The sequence below is a fragment of the Calidris pugnax genome, unplaced genomic scaffold, assembly GCF_001431845.1.
Source record: "Calidris pugnax isolate Ruff unplaced genomic scaffold, ASM143184v1 scaffold593, whole genome shotgun sequence".
In the NCBI taxonomy this organism is placed as follows: domain Eukaryota; kingdom Metazoa; phylum Chordata; class Aves; order Charadriiformes; family Scolopacidae; genus Calidris; species Calidris pugnax.
In genome coordinates, this window is record NW_015092181.1 from 736,765 (window position 1) to 755,490 (window position 18,726).

General features: G+C 35.6%; 1 protein-coding gene across 5 annotated transcripts in view; it reads left to right on the forward strand.

Moving 5' to 3' along the window:
• Positions 1-18,726, forward strand: part of PLEKHA7 (pleckstrin homology domain containing A7) — a 119,312-nt gene that overhangs the window by 87,006 nt on the left and 13,580 nt on the right. For 4 of the 5 annotated variants that reach the window (XM_014962259.1, XM_014962262.1, XM_014962261.1 and 1 more), the window contains 12 exons: positions 252-305; positions 4,520-4,588; positions 4,749-4,829; positions 6,175-6,324; positions 7,340-7,441; positions 10,978-11,086; positions 12,394-12,632; positions 13,369-13,557; positions 13,814-13,931; positions 14,492-14,571; positions 14,969-15,169; positions 18,263-18,415. In XM_014962259.1, coding sequence (XP_014817745.1) covers positions 252-305; positions 4,520-4,588; positions 4,749-4,829; positions 6,175-6,324; positions 7,340-7,441; positions 10,978-11,086; positions 12,394-12,632; positions 13,369-13,557; positions 13,814-13,931; positions 14,492-14,571; positions 14,969-15,169; positions 18,263-18,415 — 1,545 coding nt within the window. Of the gene's footprint in view, positions 1-251; positions 306-4,519; positions 4,589-4,748; positions 4,830-6,174; positions 6,325-7,339; positions 7,442-10,977; positions 11,087-12,393; positions 12,633-13,368; positions 13,558-13,813; positions 13,932-14,491; positions 14,572-14,968; positions 16,912-18,262; positions 18,416-18,726 lie in introns of those variants that run through there. The other variant, XM_014962263.1, reaches the window with a different exon arrangement.

Consider the following 18,726-nt stretch of genomic DNA (forward strand, 5'->3'; position numbering starts at 1 on the left):
GAACATTCAAATCTGTGTTTGCAGGGTGGGCATGAGGTAGTAATATTCTTGGGAAATATTTTGCCCATTTTTCAGCTGTAAATAGCAAAATGCTGGTGGAGCAAGTGTGCTTCTTTATGTACTTCCTACTCTGTTATTTTATTTCCTCCTTCATCCATTTTCTTATATGTAACCAATCCAGGTATTTTGAAGTTGTTTCAAACATTCAAATGCACTGCTTTTTTTTTTCCCCCCTATGCACTTACCTGTAGGCGGATGACACTTATATCCAGCTGAAAAAGGATTTGGAGTACTTGGATCTAAAGGTAAGATTTTTAAGAGTCTACTTTTGTTATTTTTTTTAATCAGGTGTTCTTTTGTGTATCATTTCTGTACCTGCAGGTTTTCAGATCACCTTCTGTTCAGTGATGGAAACTCTGCGTCTTTTGCCATCACTGTTGTGATTAGAATATTGAGTGTCTTTATAGTATTGACTATACAATTAAAGTGCAAACTCAGAAAATGTAGTTGCTTCAGTTTGTAGGAAGAACTTGTGTTACTGGTACTCCAGATGAATGATATTATGTGGGTTTAGTGAAATCAGATAAAAAAACTGATTCAAAATGTTTGTCTGCTGTAGCATTACAACCAATATGAAGTCAACTTCTTTAGGTTAAAATAGTGTTTTTTTAAATCCAGCTTTTTCCCTTTAAATTTTCTTGAGCTTTTTCCTTGTTTTTATAATATGCTGTATTTATAATGTCTCGCTTTCTTGTGAAAATGCGGTGTTTAATTAGCACCTGTCATTGTTTTCATATTATTACAGCTAAGAGATTTCAAACGTACCCATTCATCCATCCATCCGTAGATATAATCTGCCCAAATAATGTTACCCGATATTTCCTTTAAAAAATAATTTAAAAATATGATACTGAGCATCAAAGCATCTGTCTGAACTAAATTAGTTCTGTATCTAGTACACCTGATAGTTGGCAATTTGAAAGCAAATCTAGACTTATTAATAACAGGTTTTGAAGAGAAAAAAAAACCCCAAAATGTATTATCCTACAGTTTGCTCAAAGCCAACCTAACTTTGAATGTTTCCAGGGATGGGGCATCTACCACCTCTCTGGGCAACATGGTCCAGTGTTTAATCATCCTCATCATAAAAAATTTCTTCCTTGTATCTAGTCTGAATCTACACTCTTTTAGTTTAAAACTATTACTCCCTGTCCTATCACTACTGTCTGTCCCCATCTTTATTATAAGCCTCCTTTGAGTATTGAAAGGCCGCTATAAGGTCTCCCTGGAGCCTTCTCTTCTCCAGGCTGAACAACCCCAACTCTCTCAGCCTGTCTTCATATGAGACGTGCTCCAGCCCTCCGATCATCTTCATCTTCTGGACTCACTCCAAGAGGTCCATGTCCTTCCTGTGCTGAGGGTTCCAGAGCTGGACACAGTACTCCAGGTGGTGTCTCACCAGAGTGGCGGAGAAGGGTGGCATCCCCTACCTCGCCCTGCTGGCCACACTTCTTTTGATGCAGCCCAGGACAGCCAAGCTCTGAATGATATGATCATCATGCCAATCCATGTGTATTTTCTTTAAAGACTTTTAAGAAAAATGACAGTAATCAATTTGGTTAAGATTTTTAAATACTGTTGCCAAATGTGAGAAGGAGGCTTCCCTTTTCATGACTATGAAATCAAGTTCAAGGGGGATACAGGAGGGGTAGATGGGCAGCCTTACTGCAGAATAGTTTACAAACATTCCCAAGCAGGTTAGACAAAATATGGTTGAGGAAGTATAGGAAGGTTTGTGTTACTAAGTGTAAATTGTGCAACCAGTTGAAACAAATCTGGAGCCCTCTCAGCAGTAGTCCTGCTTTGTTCTTCTGCAGTCATACTGGACTATCTGAAACTGTTTAGTTTCTGGTGCAGTTGAAAGAGGTTGCTAGTGCAAGCTTGTGTCACAAAGATGATGAAGGAAATAGAGCATGGCAGGTATTTTTTAAGAAAGGAAAGGTAAGTGTAACTGAAATAACTTTTTTTTTGACTGAGGTTTTAACTGGGTTGCTCAAATTATCAATATAGAATTCTTGGTACAAGTGTTACTTCACATTGTAAGACAGAAAGTTATCTTGCTGTAATTCCCAGTGCTCTTGAAACTGCAGTTGGGCAAATCCCATGTGTTGTGTGTTTGTACATATGTTTTGCAAAAAAAAATGTCTTATGGTAGGATGAGCAATTACCAGAAATATGACAAGACAGGTAGATATCCAGTTGTAGCTTCCATAATGACAAATTATATAGACTATAAACCTCAAGGATTGATGTGACATAAGAGCATATGATTACTGTTGCTCATGGAGTTTTGAGTTTGTAAGGTTTGGCGTTTTCAATTTTTACATCTATAACAAGCTATTGCTAAACTTTTGTTTGAAACAGATAGAAAATAATGGACCTCTGATCAACATGATATACAAAGTGCTAAAGAACTCAGCACAAGGGTTACTATCCAGTATACATGTAAGACTGCTTGCATCTGAAATGTGCTCATCCCATTGCTTTTTAAAATAGCAGTCAATGTTTACATATTCTGGCTTTTACAGGTGTCTTATGGTAAACGGTAAAGCTTTCTGTAAGATTTTTTTTTTTCCCCTTTTTTCTTTTTCTTTCCCCCCCGCCTTTGGAGTCTGTATGTGAAATTATGGCTGAGCTCAGTGTTTGGTTTCATTTTATCGTGTTTTGAAAATTATTGTGTCCAGTAGTGATTCCTATGTGTAATTTTGAAAATGTGAAAGCATGCTAAATCTTCATTATGTTCTCATGTTCAGTGCTTGATAATGAACAAATTCTTTGCAGTTCTGATTATGTATTTTAAAATATCCCCAAAAACTGTAGACTCTGGGTTTTATGTTAATTCCATTGCTTTGTTAAAAGGCTTTGGCCTTCTCTTTGCTTGCAGATAATTAAATATGCAAAATTATTATTTTGACATGCTAGTATTTATGCTTATATTTAATTATTTGTTCCTATTATACATAGGCGTTAGCATTTAATAACTCCATTAATACTTTTGCAAGAAAGGATTTTTCATATATATAAAATACGTCATTGTTGAAAATATCCAAAAAGTGAAAGTTTTGAGAGGCAGTAAATACTTTTGATTTTGGTGGTGGGGAGGTAACATTTCACCACGTGAAAACACATGATAAGTCTTTGAATGGAGTCTGCCATTGGAGGAGGAAATACAGTAAACATAAATTATGACCTTCCTCTTCTGTCTTAAACCTCATTTGTTATTTGAAAATGCTGTGTGTAGATGGCTAACTTCATGTATCATGTTAAAATGAGAAACTGATTTATCTACACTTAGAGTAAAATTTAATTACTTTAAGAAAGCTATCATGATCCTGTAGGTGCCAGTTATGTTAGTAAGTAAACTGCGTAGCTTCAAATCTGGAAATTGCCAGTCAGTAAAAAAGCAAACTACCGCTTCTACACCACCCAAAAAGCCAACAACAACTGCTCTTATATTAAAAGTTCTACTTTTATATTATTAAAGACAATATTTAGGGTAATTTTCCTTCATAAACTCTTGCCTGATATTAATAGAAATATACTGTATATGAGTACCATCCTTCTAAACACCAAATGTTTCTTTGGTAAGATAGTATTTGCTTTAATGAATCTTTAAAAGTGTTCTAATCTAGTAATATTAAGTCATTGGATTTTAAGGCTTTTAAAAACGGTATGATTAATGAGCTGTATTATATTGTCTTTTTCTTAACCTCAATTATTCACAAAAACAGTCCCATGTAGGCAGTGGAAATAATAAATGTTTCTATAGAGATAGGCATGCCTTCATTTTAAGATTGCTTTGAAGGTTGGAAGTATAATATAGTGTAGCTTCTGTACTGATTTAAAAACTGAGTTATGTGAGAAGATAATCTTCTCACCAGAAATGGAATATGAAACCAGTGATTTATGGAATGAGACATTCGGTGTATTATAAACGTGTCAAAATAGATTAATTACATTTAATTCCACTGTAGCACTTTTATAGCAGTCTGTCTTCAATAAAATTCACCCTGTACTATGGAAGAGACTATCCTTTGTAGAATGAAATACTTGCCAAAAAGTTGTATTTTTAGTCATTAGTTAATGCTGTTATGGCTGCAGTTGTGCGTTTAAAGGAACTGTTCAAGTCCTTTGGTTTCAAGAAAGCTGTTAAAGCTGAACTATTAAAACTGTTAGGTTTTGCAGGAACAGGATCATTGTAACCAAAGACAAGTGGGATTATGCTGTTTTATACAGAATTTTAAGCTACTGTAAGAGTTATTAAATAGCCTAATATAACTAGTAGTCCTTTCTTATAGTATTTTTAAAATACTAGTCATATTTGAAAATACTTCTTTCCAAAATTGTATTCATCTTTGTTAATAACTGTGAATATTTAAAAAAACTTTTAATTGCTGAAGCATGATTAGGTTTTAGTTTACAGCAAATTTCTCAGATCTTTAAAACCTATTCCTCTTAGGTGACAGGGCGTGACACATTAAAAGAACGAAGTACAAAACCTGTCAAGATTGCAGAAAGTGATATTGATGTAAGTATTGAGTACCAATTTGGAACCTCTTGCATTGTTTTGACTATTTATCTTGTACTGTTATGTGTTCACATTCTTCGGGATAATATATTACTAGTGGAGACTTTTCTGCTTGGTTTTTAAAATCTAACATTATATACTTACATGATTTTATTTCCAGGTGAAGCTAAGTGTTTTCTGTGAGCAGGACAGAATTCTGCAGGACTTGGAGGACAAAATAAGAGCCCTTAAGGAAAATAAAGTAAGTAGATTAAAAAGAGTTTTCGAAAATAAAATAATAACTTTTCTCTAATCATAAAATATGGAAGTACAAACAAAAAAGTCAAAGCACCGGATACTGCTTGCATTGTTGTAGTTTTCTTTGGACATGCATATAAACTTAAGAAAAATAATGGTTTTTTTTTTTAATATTAGGATTGAGTACCCACTTTTCTTTTAGAAAACAGTTTTTTGAAAATGAATGTTTTAAACCCACATCCATTTAATTTCCTGGCATTTATTACAAATTGGGATATGTATGCTTTCCTGTGGAGTTTTACTTTGTCTGAATACATACATGGTGTGAGGCAGAGTCATGTTTCATTTGCAGTGCTTCTCACCTGCACAAACATTGTTTGCATAAATAGCAATGTCCTACCATATTGAGCTCTCACTCTAATGTGTGTGGTTGGTTGTTGGGCTTTCTGCTTGTTTGGTTTTTTTGGTTTTTTTGTCGTTTTTTTTTTTAAGTAGGGGGGAGTGAGAGAAGGGAGAGAAATTCAAATCTGTAGTAGTTTCAGAAACCTATGTTGGTTTATATGTAGTTCTGTAAACTTAGTTCTGAGGGTTATGACTGAAATTCTAGAATATCTTCTGTGACAAGTTTGTAGTTGAAACCCACCTCCTTTCCTCCGTGTCCATCCAAGTGAGAGTTCAAATAGTAAACGATAACAAAATGGTTTGCCTTTCCTTGTCTTTCCTTGCCTGTAAGTGTCTTTATCTGCTTCACTGCCTACAAGTTATAGATGTCAATAAATTGAGGTGGTTCAAAATCTATTCTAAAATTAAAGTACTGTCAGGATGGATCCAGAAAATCTACTGTGCAAAAATGATTCACTGTTGTTTACTCCTGGTGGACTGAATCAGGTCTACTTACTGTTTTAGACAATATTTTAATTGCTTACATGGCTAATTTAGCTCTAGCAGTGAATGAGAACCTCTCCTTCACTAAACAGCTAGTGCTGTGCTGGGGCAGGGCTTGTCACAGTTCTATACTGCTTAAGGGAATTTTTCTGAAAATGTAAATTATGGCAGTGTACAGACTGTAGAAAGAAAAGTTCCCATCTCACTACTTTGTGTATTCCAGAGTTTTGGCTACTTAAAGGAAAGATTTAAGGGAAAATATTAGATAATTTTGGTTACAATAGTAAATTAAGGCTCTTGCCCTTTTTTATTTACACCTTAGCCTCCACGACAGGAGGCCAATCACCACTAGAGGTTTATAGGAAAGACTGAGGATGTGGAAAACAACTTTTATTTTCCCACAGATAGATCAGTAAAATTCCATGTAAAAGTTGTAAGCTTACTGTCACCATCTTCTTTGTTAGGATCAGCTGGAGTCTGTTTTGGAAGTTTCACACAGGCAGATGGAACAGTACAAAGACCAACCACAACACGCAGAAAAAATTTCTTACCAGCAGAGACTTTTGCAAGAGGATCTCATACATATTCGGGCTGAAATATCCAAAGTTTCAACGGTACATCATTTTGGTTGTCTCAAGAAAATCATAATTAAAATACCAGTTAGAATAAAACTACATTGGTCATTGGATAGGGGAGTTAAGTCCTATTCTGAAATTATATAGTTAAGGTACAGGATATTAAACAAGAAAAATAAATTAAAACAAGCTCTCCAGTTTTCCTTTTCAATACCCCCTTTCCATTCCCCTCCCCAAAGCTCAAAAAACTTTTTTACACCTTTTTCGTTTATATATGGGACTTAAATTGCAGATCTTTCAGCTAGTCCTTTGAAAATATAAATGTGGTTCCATGCTACTTTTCCAGGGGAAAAGGAATTGGGAATATATGGTCAAAATTTACTGTTGATAATTCAAAGAAGTCCAAACACAATTTAATGTTGCATTTTTATTAATAAAAATATTTGTAAGAATTGACCATGAAGGAGAATATAGTAAACCTGTGTGTTGTGTACTCTGTATATTAATCCTACCTCTTAATGAATATGGGACCAGCTCTTCATAAGATTGTTTCTAGAACTACATGAACACCTTTCCTATTGTGAGATCTGATCATTAAAGTGCCATGTGTGGGGTGTTTTGTGCCCCTAGAAAATATGTGACTTTCACAAACAGTGTTTAAAATGTAATAGGGGGCATAAACCCCAAGTAATTATAGGAATGGCTGTACCGGTCCAGTTTAAGGCTCCTTCTAGCCCAGGGTTGTGGGCATAAGCAGATGCTCAGGGAAGAGTGAAGGTAGGAGTGGTGGGTAGTATTTCCTATCATGACTAACCCAGCTTTTAACTATTTTCTGCTCAGAGAATTCCTGAGACTGGTATTTTTCTATAATAATCTTCAGTAGATCTTGTTTTCAAAAATCTGTACAATCACCTATTAAATTCCGTGAACCTTTTGCATCTGAAACCTCACTTGCCAAGGTATTGCATAGATCTTATCCCCACAATTAGAGAATGGATAGAGGGATCTCGAAGTTTATCATAACATTGTATTAGACTATTCCTTCTCTTATAAGGAAATGGAAAATGCCTGGAATGAGTATCTGAAATTAGAAAAGGATGTGAGCCAGCTGAAAAAAGCCTTACAGGAACAGATGAACAGTTCGTTGGTATCTCAGGTGAGTCCATTTCCAGACACTCCTTTACTTACGTGGTGCTGTTGTGTGAACTTGAAAGCTGTCATCTCCTAAGAGAAACTCTCTGCAATTTTTGCACTTGGTTCAGCTGTCATGTAGCTTAGTTTGCAAAGTTCAGACATTGTTAACAGCATAGCTGTGGAGTGATTAGCTATCTTGCAGAATGTGTAATAGTTTCTCATAAGTTGTCTATGCAAATTTGTCATTATTTTATTATGGTTTTATTACATGCTGACGTCTTGACATTGATAACGTATTTAATTTATAAGCCTATGCGGGACTTCTTAGTCTTCCATTTATTTGATCTGACATTGGTGGCTTCTTTATCCATTTTTAAGAACATCAGTCACTAGCTTGTTATTGTCATTACTTGTTCTTTGTCATGTTCTTTTATTTCTGGAAGACTTATCTCTGCATATTGTTTTGTGAAGTGGAATAAGTGTTTAACAGCCATCGGTAATTTAAAGGCATCTCTGTTTTAAATCAATTATTCAGTTTTGAATCTTACAAAGAAGCTTTGTTTGAAGCTAAGTTATTCTGTTTACTGAAATAGGTGCAGCTTACAAGATTATTTCTACATACCTGCTTACAACTGGTGATTTTATTCTTAGAGCAAGGGATACAGTCTGGATTATTTTTCTTGTGCTTAAGCAGAACATTTTTATTTAAAAGACAAAACACAAGGAACATAGCTAATGTATAAGTTTTTCTCAAATCTTAACCTACTTTTCCAATTATCCTTGACAAAAAGAGCTCACTTGTTAAATTTGTACATTTACCTATGTACAAAAAATCCCTGATCAGATATGAATTGAAGTCTGTTTCTTTTCACTGTTAATGGAGAAGTGTTTTGTATCAAAGCAAGAGTTGTTAAACCTTTTTAGATGGCATCAATCTTTTTAGTCTATTTTAATTCACTTTTAATTTTGGGGGATGGGGGAGTGATTCAGTTTCTAGAGCCAGAACATCATGTGGTTGAGCTCAGCTGTAGAATAGATCCCTCAAAAAAATTCCAGGCTATTTCAGAATAGAATCATCCCTGTATTAAGTTATTTTATTTAACAAAGCAAAATTACAGGTTTAAACAAAGTATACTTTGTTAAAGTACTTTTAACAAACAATTTCCAGTTGTGCATTAAACATGCTTCAAATACTGGATGTGTGGCATGTGATTTGGCAATACATATAGAAGGGAACGCAGTTTGCACAGAAAGAATGTTAACTCTATTTTATTATCACCTCGTATCCCATACATGCATAATTATAAAAAAATACACATGCACACACAAACATACGCATATTATGTATTTTGTGTGTGTAAAGGTACATATGTATGTATATATATGTGTGAATAGATATGTTTGTCTTTGACTAAAATTTAAAAAAAAAAACCTTCTGAATACCTGTTTTGGAGATACTAAGGGGAGCTGATTTTTTCAGAAAGTACTGGATGTTCTTAAACCTATATTCCTTCAAAGAAATCTCACTTGAAGTACCTGTAATAGAGGGGTTTTTGGTCTCTGCCCAAGGGTATGTAGACTCAAGATTGTTTATCTAGTATTTTCCAATAGCTCTAAATTAATACACACTGTGTTTAAACAAAATGCAGTCTTCATGGAATTTTATTAAAAATTCAGAAAATTTGCAGGCTCTGTTGCTGTAAAAAACAGTTAATGCTGTTTCTATATAGCATTATTTAAGAGGTTAAAATATAAATGTTTCAAGCAGGTTGGTCAGAGTAAGTCTTCCTCCTAAGAGTCATTGTCTTCATTGTGCTTTGCTTAAAGTTTATGGGGATCTGGGCATGCTGAAATTAACTGAGATGTGGTATTTTGTCAGTGATAACTTTTTAGTTCGTAAATGTTTGTCCTCTGGTTTTATAAATCATTCAAAATTATGTTTCTGTGTGAAGGAAGTTAGAGAAATTGATTTATTGCTCTAAGTTACCTTTTCATGCTTGCCCATAAAGTATATTTATACCCTTTCGTGAACAGCAATCTTGGCTTTCATAATTTAAAAATAAATTCATATGTTTATCTCTTAGATCTAGTCCATTTTTGATCTAAAATATTCTCTTTACATCAATATTTAAGCAACGGGAAGAAATAATATTAAAAGATCTCCTGGCTCTTTTACGTTACTGATTGAACATTTTCTGAGTGGTTTCAGAAGCAGGATTTTTTGTACATGTGGGGTTTTTTTAGCCAGCTCTGAGGCTTGATTATTGTAAATCCATCATTTGGTTCCTTGTAGTATGATTAATCTCAGAAAAATGAAATGAAATGTGCAAATTTATAGTTTATATGCTGACAATCTTTCAAGATATGTCCCATCTATCGAGTGAGTTTACTACAGGCAAATAACATTCTCCATCATTTAAATGTTTGTGTTCTTGGCACCCTGTTTGCTGATCTATAGCCTGGCTGAACATATTTTCTGAGCTAAGACAGAAAGTGGAAAGCAATTTATATGCTTGCCTTAGCTCTATGAGGTCTTCGAGCTTTTACTAAAGTTTTTCTCTCTCAGGCTGATAGGATTAATTAATGGTTATTTTGCAGCTCACGGCAAGTGATGAATTTCTAGAGTTCTTGAGAAGGTCATAAGCAATTCTTAACTAAAGTGGTTCACTCCCTTCTGCTTTCTTTAGCAGTATTGTTTTCCTCTAGATTTTAGTGAGCTTCTTCTTAATGCCAATTTTTGAAGGCAGAATTACCAGGCTTTGATTAAGGAGATGAGAACAGCTATTTATGACGATTGTGGTGAAAATCTGACTGAAGTGGTGGCTTCAGTAGCCAAAGCCTCTGGCTGCAAGATGCAATCAAAGGCAGAGTCCAGACTGTACACAAAGCTTCCATTTCTCTCCTACTGGAAAGACTCAGTAAAGCAAACAGGATGCAAGATGAGACCAAATCCTGGAACAGCAGCAATGTATTGTTTCAACATACAACACATTGTGTCTAGTAGGCCTAACAACCAAAATATAAGCAGAAATTAAACCTGTCAGCCCTTCTGAGTTAGTTTTGGGTTTATATTTCATCTCTTAAAAGCCACTAGGAAGCTAACAGCAGTATTTGGGGAAACTGTTCTTACTTTTTGCTTTTTTTAATATTGCACATTTCCCTTAAATGTGTTAAGATGAGTTTTGTCAGGCTGCCTTGGCGGTCTCAGTGTGTTAGTATTGAAGAACAAAGTTCAAATGAAAAGGTTCTCTAAGTTCACTTTATGTAGAACATTAAACTAGGTTTTTGTAGTCTGAATAATATAGAGAAAAATGTAGATGTGTCTCTTTCCCCCATCTTCTATAGGAAGTCTTCCAAGACTCAGGAAAGGCTCTAATAAATTTAATGGACAAGTGTTGGTGGGGTTTTTTTTAAATTGTAAGCCATTATTTAACTAGTATCTAGACTTGTAAGTTTTCATGTAAGTTCTGAAACATTACCAAAAGAAGAATAAGTCTGTGATAAATTAAAAATTAGATAGAATTGATTTTTATTTTTTTCTTTTACTACAAACATTAGGAGAAAACACAAATACAAAAAGACTTGTGGAGAATTGAAGATGTTACAGCTGGCTTGAGTGCGAATAAAGCAAACTACAAAACTATAGTAGACTCTGTCAAGAATCCGGGTAAGGAGAGCATCATTAAACAAAAAAATATACAAATGCAGATGAATCTTTTGGTCTGGCAAATAGTCTAGAAGTTTGTTCTACTGTAGAAGGTCCTGTTACCTCTGATATTGGTTGCATGAGAAATCTCTGTGATTGAACACATTAACTTGGCATTTCTTTGGCTGCAGTGGCAAAAAGGTCTTTTGTTGTTTGTTTTCACATACTGATGGCTTTAAAATGTAACAAGCAATAAAAAGGGAAGTAATAATGGGCTAAGTTCTGCAAGTTGCAGAAGGAGTTTCTGTCAGGTGTCAGGCTCATACCAGCACAGTATCTATTCTGCATTCTGTCCAGGAGCTCCTCCTCTCTCTGTTCCTCTCTGCTTCTCCCCCCTTTCATCCCCTGCCTTGGGTGCTGCCCAACTGCAGATGGTGGGCAGAGCAACAACATCAGCTATGGAAAAAAGGAAAGTGTGTGTGGTCTGCATTTCAGTAGCTTTATTATGTTTCAAAGAAAAGACCTAAGGCAGTGGGGTAGCAAGACACTGTTAACGCCTCATGTAAATTCACTTTAAAGTATCTTTGCTTAACTTTTACATACCGAGATAAAATAGTTCTGAGATGGTGAGATCTTACTTTATTTAAGGTATGACTATAAGTGTGTACCCTTGTCTAGATCTGTAGGTATCTTAAGGAATCTGTGGCACAGGGCCAGATACAGCCTATGAACTGATTTCTTACAACTCTAGAGCTTTACCTTTGTTCCCTCCCACTGCCCTCTCCAAGGAATTTTACTGGATGATATTAAAGTAGGTGTTTTTATTTTTGGCCTGAGAGGCTTGCTTGATCCTCATCAAGACAATATTTTCCACCCCTGCTATAATGTAACAATCAAATGTTTTATGGCCAAAAAAAGCCATGTTCAAAGTAATGTGCAGAGTATTAGGGCAGTTTTATGTCCCCCAAGTCACAGGTGGTAGGACAAGAGGAAATGGCTTCAAGTTGCACCAGGGGAGGTTCAGATTGGAGATTAGGAAAAAATTTTCACACTGAAAGGGATATTAAGCCTTGGAATGGGCTGCCCAGGGAAGTGGTTGAGGCCTCATCCCTGGAGGTATTTAAAAGACGGGTTGACATTGTTCTTAGAGACATGGGTTAGTGATGGTTTTTATCAGAGTTAGGTTGATGATGGTTGGACTACATGATCTGAAAGGTCCCTTCCAACCCAGAGAATTCTATGATTCTATGTATGAATGTTACTTGCTATTCTTACGAACGTCATTGATAAGAAACAACACTTAATGCATTTACGTATTTCTCCCCTAGAGAGAAAAACAGTGCCTTCGTTTTCTCAGTCTTCAGTGCCTTCCTTACCAGCTTCCCTTGGGACTGTGGAGAGCAAACTTTCAGTTCCCCAGAGCCCTCCGTCCAGCCCGGTGAAATCCCCTCTGGAGGTCAGGCTATATCCACAGCCTTATTTCCAGGCCAGAACACAGCACCAAGCACAGCAGCTGAAAAAAATTGAACCACCTCCTCAGTCACCGATTAAGCTAAAGCCAAAGGTTGTAAGTACTGCTTTTGTGAGGTTCGTTCACCAACGTGTGTGTCTACTTGTGGCAGAAACAGGGAATGTTTCCCTGTTACAAAGTGCACACAGTGTGGAGGCACAACAGCAAGATGCTTAAGGTTTTTGTATTGAAACTGAGCAATAGGAGGGGTCGGTCTCTTCTCCCAAGTAACAGGCAACAGGACAAGAGGAAATGGCCTCAAGTTACGCCAGGGGAGGTTTAGATTGGGTATTAGGAGAAATTTCTTCACCAAAGGGGTTATCAAACGTTGGCTGCCCAGGGAAGTGGTAGAATTGCTGTCCCTGGAGATATTTAAAAGAAAAACAGGTAGATGTGGTGCTTAGAGACATGGTTTAGTGGCAGTTTTGGCAGTGTTAGGTTGATGGTTGGACTCAATGATCTTAGAGGTCCCTTCCGACCTAGATGACTCTATGGTTATACTAGCACTTACAGGAGGATATATGTGTGTAACCTGGAACTGATGTACAGTATCTGTATACTGTTTTAGAACATACCAATGCAGAGCCTTCCTTGGTAGTGCTTTGTGGTTAATGGGTTGTTTGCTTTCTTGGGTTTTTGTTTCATTTTTCAAAGCCTCGGGCTACTGATGTGGGCAGTGGAGAGCATGCTAAAGAAGGCACAGATAACTCACAGAATGTCATGAACTTTTAGGCAGTTTATGCCAGACTGTTTTAAGACTGTTTGCCAAAGACTTGTACTTTCCTGTTACCAGGAAGATGAAGCACCGCCCAGACCTCCTCTCCCTCAGTTGTACAGTCTTGATGATCAGCCACCAGCTGTTCCACCTCTCCCAAGAGAAGCCACTGTCATCAGACACACATCAGTGCGGGGCCTGAAACGTCAGTCAGATGAAAGAAAGAGAGACAGAGAACTCGGGCAGTATGTAAATGGAGACTTTAGGGTGAGCACTCATACACCTATATACCTGCACTTCAAAGATAAGTGAACCTGTCATAAACGATACTTTCTGTAAAATACATGCACCTCTAGGTGAGCTAATGGCAGAGATCTAGTAATGGCAGGGAGGGATCTGTGCTGTAAAATAATGGCAGAGAGAGATGTAGTAATTCAGAAACAAAGTTTTGGGATTTGTTTTAAGATCATTAAGACTTGCCATTTGTGACTTGATTCGAGCTGATGAGTGTTTTTCCATATAGGTGGAACTGCGCTCGTACATGAGTGAACCAGAACTAGCAATGATAGGTGGTGAGCTCAGCCAACCTTCTAGTGGTTTAATAATCTCCAACAGTGGATACCAGACATTACCTACCCGTGGTAAGCCAGGAATTTATGTAGTTGATTTTTAACAGTACTGCCTGTATAGAAGCTTTTCTCTCCTAGGTTTTTCTGGAGATGGTCTTTATCATCAGATCATTATTTTTAGATTAACTCTACAGTGTTAGAAAGTGTAGAGATTTTGTGTATTTTAATGGTGCCATAACAGACAACCAGCCTTTTGCAAAGCAACTTAATATATAATGCTTAAAAAAAACCATAGCAAAACATGAAGTTAACTGTTAGAATGTCTCCTACACTCAGAGTTGGTTTTCCTCATAATTTCTGTGTGATCTTTTGCAAACTCAACTATTTTTGTTGTTTTGTACTTCATTTAATATAAGCTTCTAAATTATTGTAGATCTTCCTGAATTTTGATCAATAGTTACCTGAAACCCATTACTTTTGGCTGAAATGAAGTTTCATGTCTTCTGAACTGCAAAATGTGAAACATGAACTAAAATAGTAGCCAGAATATCATAGAAAAAGCATGATAACTGACACTTACCTTCATTTCGTTTGTCATTTGGTTTTAAAGCATTCTCTTTTTCCTTATGAAGGTTTATCTGGATCAACTTCCAGATTGCATCAGTCATCTACCATTTCATCATATGCAACGCTTCGAAGGGATAGGTCCAAGGTAAGTCTTAAATAAACATCTGAAGACAACTGTCTGAACTGTTCAAAATAGTTAAGCCCAGAATACATTTTGCATAGCAGGAAGTGGGATTGTAGTGGCATGGGAGAGGACCCAACAACTGTGATCTAATAAAATTGCCAATTTTTCACCTTCTTAAATGAATCAGGAAGCAGGCAACTTATTATTGCATTTGAAATAAATTTATAAAGCAAGGTTTAAAACTAAAAATCAGCAGTACTAGTAGAAAACAGAGTTGAAAGATGCAAAATAATGCAAAAACAGTAGAACAAAATCATGTTAATTTAGTAATAATGTAGGAGAAAGGGTTAATTTTTTGTTTACTTCTTGTAAGGTATTAATTTCAACATGTGTTTTGTGTGCCTTGTGACTTCTACAGGAGAGACCAAAGAGTGCCTTGGAACGTTTATACTCTGGAGACCACCAAAGAGGCAAGATGAGTGCAGAGGAACAACTAGAAAGAATGAAGAGACATCAGAAGGCATTAGTTCGTGAACGCAAGAGAACTCTTAGCCAAGGAGAAAGGCAGTCTGTTTCATCTCGGTCTTTCATCAGGCCCATTTCTGCAGACATAGGCTCAGTATGTTAGATATGCCTTAAAAGGACTAAACTAAAAATATCTTTGGGTTTATTTTTTTTTTCCTAGCCAGCACTTTCACTTGAGCATGTGTGATGCTTCTAGTCTAATTAAATTAGTATTATACAGTATAAAATGAGATCAGAGAGTGTGAGTAACAGATGATGGATTTTTTACTAGTAGTTAGAGTGTATGTAGCAAGTTCAGCAGGTAAGTTGGTCGGAGGTTGGTGTGCTGCGTGGAGGTGTGAGTATATTGGAGTGATTTCAGAGACGTGGTAGGTTTTTATTGGAATTGTATTTAGAAAGCGTAAGAAGCTTGTACAGTTTTAAAACTACTTCATCATGGAATGGGCCTTTTAGAATGTTCTTATTCACCATGGGTATTTTTCTTTTTAATTCATAAATTAGGCTGCAAGATAGTCGTGGTAACATCAGTCCAGGGTGGTGTGTGTGTGTTTGTTTAGAAGTGATAAATGGATAATCGGTTTTAAAATCTAATCAAGCTGATTAGAAATTTATGTAAGAGCTAAGGTGTTTTAATTGATACAAATTCTTCTTTAAAGCTCAAAATGTAGAATATTCTAATAAGGCTCAAATTTAAGCTGCTGAAGAAAAGGATTTTTTTGTTGCATTCTGAGATTAAATGCTGTACAGACGATAAGTTTGTAATGATACATTTTGGATACTAACCAAAGCAATTCTAATTGGTGAAGTTACCCAGTCACTCACTTGGTGCTAAGCCAAGATTGTACTGTAATTGCACTTATGCTGTGGTATTTTAATTTATTTTTTATTTGGTCCACTAGAGCTTTAGAGTGATCACCTCGTTTTACCTAATTCATTGCACAAGATCTCTTGCTTTTAGATATGTCACTTATCATACCTAATGCCTCTTTTTTTTTGTTTGCTTGTTTTTAATTTGCAGAATTTTGTAGTTATTTTAAAACTTCTAACTGGACTACTCAATTTTTACCAGGCTTAATTGCATTTAGTAAATGTGTGTCAATTGCTGGCATTAAAAAAACACCTATAATATTCAGCCTTTCATTCCCGCTGTTCAGTAGAACTAATTTCCAGCCAGTTATTTGCATTTACTTTCCCAGTAAATACGAGTGCACTACTTGGAGACATTCATCTGTTGTGTCTTCTATTTTGTAATCACAAGTTTATTAAATAGAGTGCATAATTTTGGGCACTGCAGAACTATAGTATCACTGTTATTTTCATATTTTAATTAGAAAAACTAAATCTGAACTTCTTATGTTTCCTGACTCACGTAACATACACAAGTCAAACGTCAACATTTTCGTAACGCACCTTATTAACCTTTGTGGCAAACAATTTATCTATAAATTTGGGTGCCATCTTGGTCTTTTTCTTGCTGTAAAGAATTAAAATAGAATCTTTCAGCCCTAGCAATGTTTTGTAGAGGTCATCTCTTGTACCTATAGGGCTTCGATACGCAAAAAGCATGTTTGATAGCACAATTACTTACAGCATTACAATTATTTAGCAGCCAAAATGGCAAACAGTTAAATGTATAGTTGAAGTGCTGCTCAGTATGTAACGTTTGCTTTAAGCATACATTGTATGTGTAACTCTAATTTCTAATCGTTCAGCTCTCACGTGTAGTATGACATCTTAAGTATTGATCACAGTACATGAATTCATTTGTTATACACAATGCCTTTTTAATGTAAAAGTCGCAACATCAAAGCCAATAAAAATACTGCTTCGTAATAATGGTTTGATGTTTTTCTTACCTATATATAATAAGTTGAAAATGATAGTGGGTATTTAAAATATACCATGTCAATCAGGCCTGGTTCGAATATGAGTAGAAGAATGAGTTCGGAGTATTCATATGAGAAAACATTTTTTTCTCTTGAATTCTGTAAAGAAACATCTTAATTTTTGAGATATAATTGCCTTTTAGCTATTAAACTTTTTTCTACTGTACATGGAAGATATGTATCTTCTGAGTGAATATTGAGAGCTTGTGCATGAATAGGTTTCAGTTAGATTTATTAAAGCAAGTAGCATAATGAAATCTAAGAAATCCATATGTAGATCAAACTTTGACCAAAACAAACCAAAGATTTGTAACAGAAATAGCAGAGATGTTTTTAAGAAACATATAATGGCACATTCTCCTATTCGATACTCTCAAATGCTTGAGGAGATAATTTTTTTTTTTGTTCTTCTTTTTGTCCCTTCCCCTTCCCACTGCTTTTAATACCATGTTTCAATTCTGTGTGGTAAAGTTGCTGAGATCTGCTGGATGGAATGATGCTTCAACTGAACTTAAGTTTTTGAACAAAAAAGTGTTGGTAGCGTTCTCAAGCACAAGTCTATATGCAGCTGTATTGTGTGTAGCTGTAAAGGAGCTACTATGCAATGATCTGGAAACTCGGAAATTATGCTGCTTAATTTAAATATGTTCTGAACTTATTATTGCTAAACATTTACCTTGTACAGACAGAATGTGAAAGGTTGTTTATCTTTGCAGGTAGATACTTTCATTTAGTAAAGACATAAGAGCTTAAAAGCTACTAAATTATTATTTTTGAGTTCAGAACAAGTTAATGCTAGTATGTAAAATATTATCAGCTTTAGTCACTAGGTATCATTCTAGAAAGATACCTATAAATTTTCAAGGAGCAATTCTCAACATGGAATATAAATACCCTTTCTGTGTAGCGATTCAAAATCACTCAGCAGGGCCTGGTTAGGATGCCTAGAGCGTCTGTCAGTCCATAGAATCACTTGTATTGACACCCAAAGATGTTTGTGTGTAGCTAGTTCCATGTTAATCAGCATATGTGAAATTGTGATTGTTAGAATTTAATACTGCTGAACATTTCCTGTAAAATTAAATGATACTCCAAAATCTGTGCATCACAGCTAGAGTTCAAAGCTCCCAACCATATGTTCCAAGAAACGCAGTTGCATTTTCTTTTTCTTATCAGTTAAGGAGTTTGCTCTGTGGATTCTTTCAACAATATAGCATTTGCAGCAGTAGTAATGTACATTGCTAAATGATGGATTTGTCAGTATGGTTGAATGCTGTTAATTGTTTTGTATCTATTACCAGTGGAAACGAGAGCAAGAATTTGATTTGCAGTTACTTGAGAGGGCAATTCGTGGCGAAGACAAGGATGAAAATGAATGGTTAAAAGTTCAGCCAGTAGCAGTGACAGAGACAGACCTGGAGCCTCAAGACTATGATTTAGATATCAGCAGAGAGGTAATATTCATCATTTTTTGTCTTCTGTGCCCCCAAATATTAACCTTTCTAAGTTTTAGGTACTGAATTCTCATCTTTTCTTTCAAAAGTTAGCTGGGAGCTTGAACTGAAGGGAGTTTTTTGGGTATTGAAAAATTAGTGCCTGGCACTTGGAATCTCTGTAAGGTTTGTATTCTGTTTTAGTGAAGGGAAGAAATTGAAAGGTTTCCTCTACTGTTTGAAATAGACATCTCAGGCTTTATAGAGGAAAAAGTGGTTAAGATAGACAATGCTATATAAACTGGAAAAAAAATATAAGAATCACAGAATGG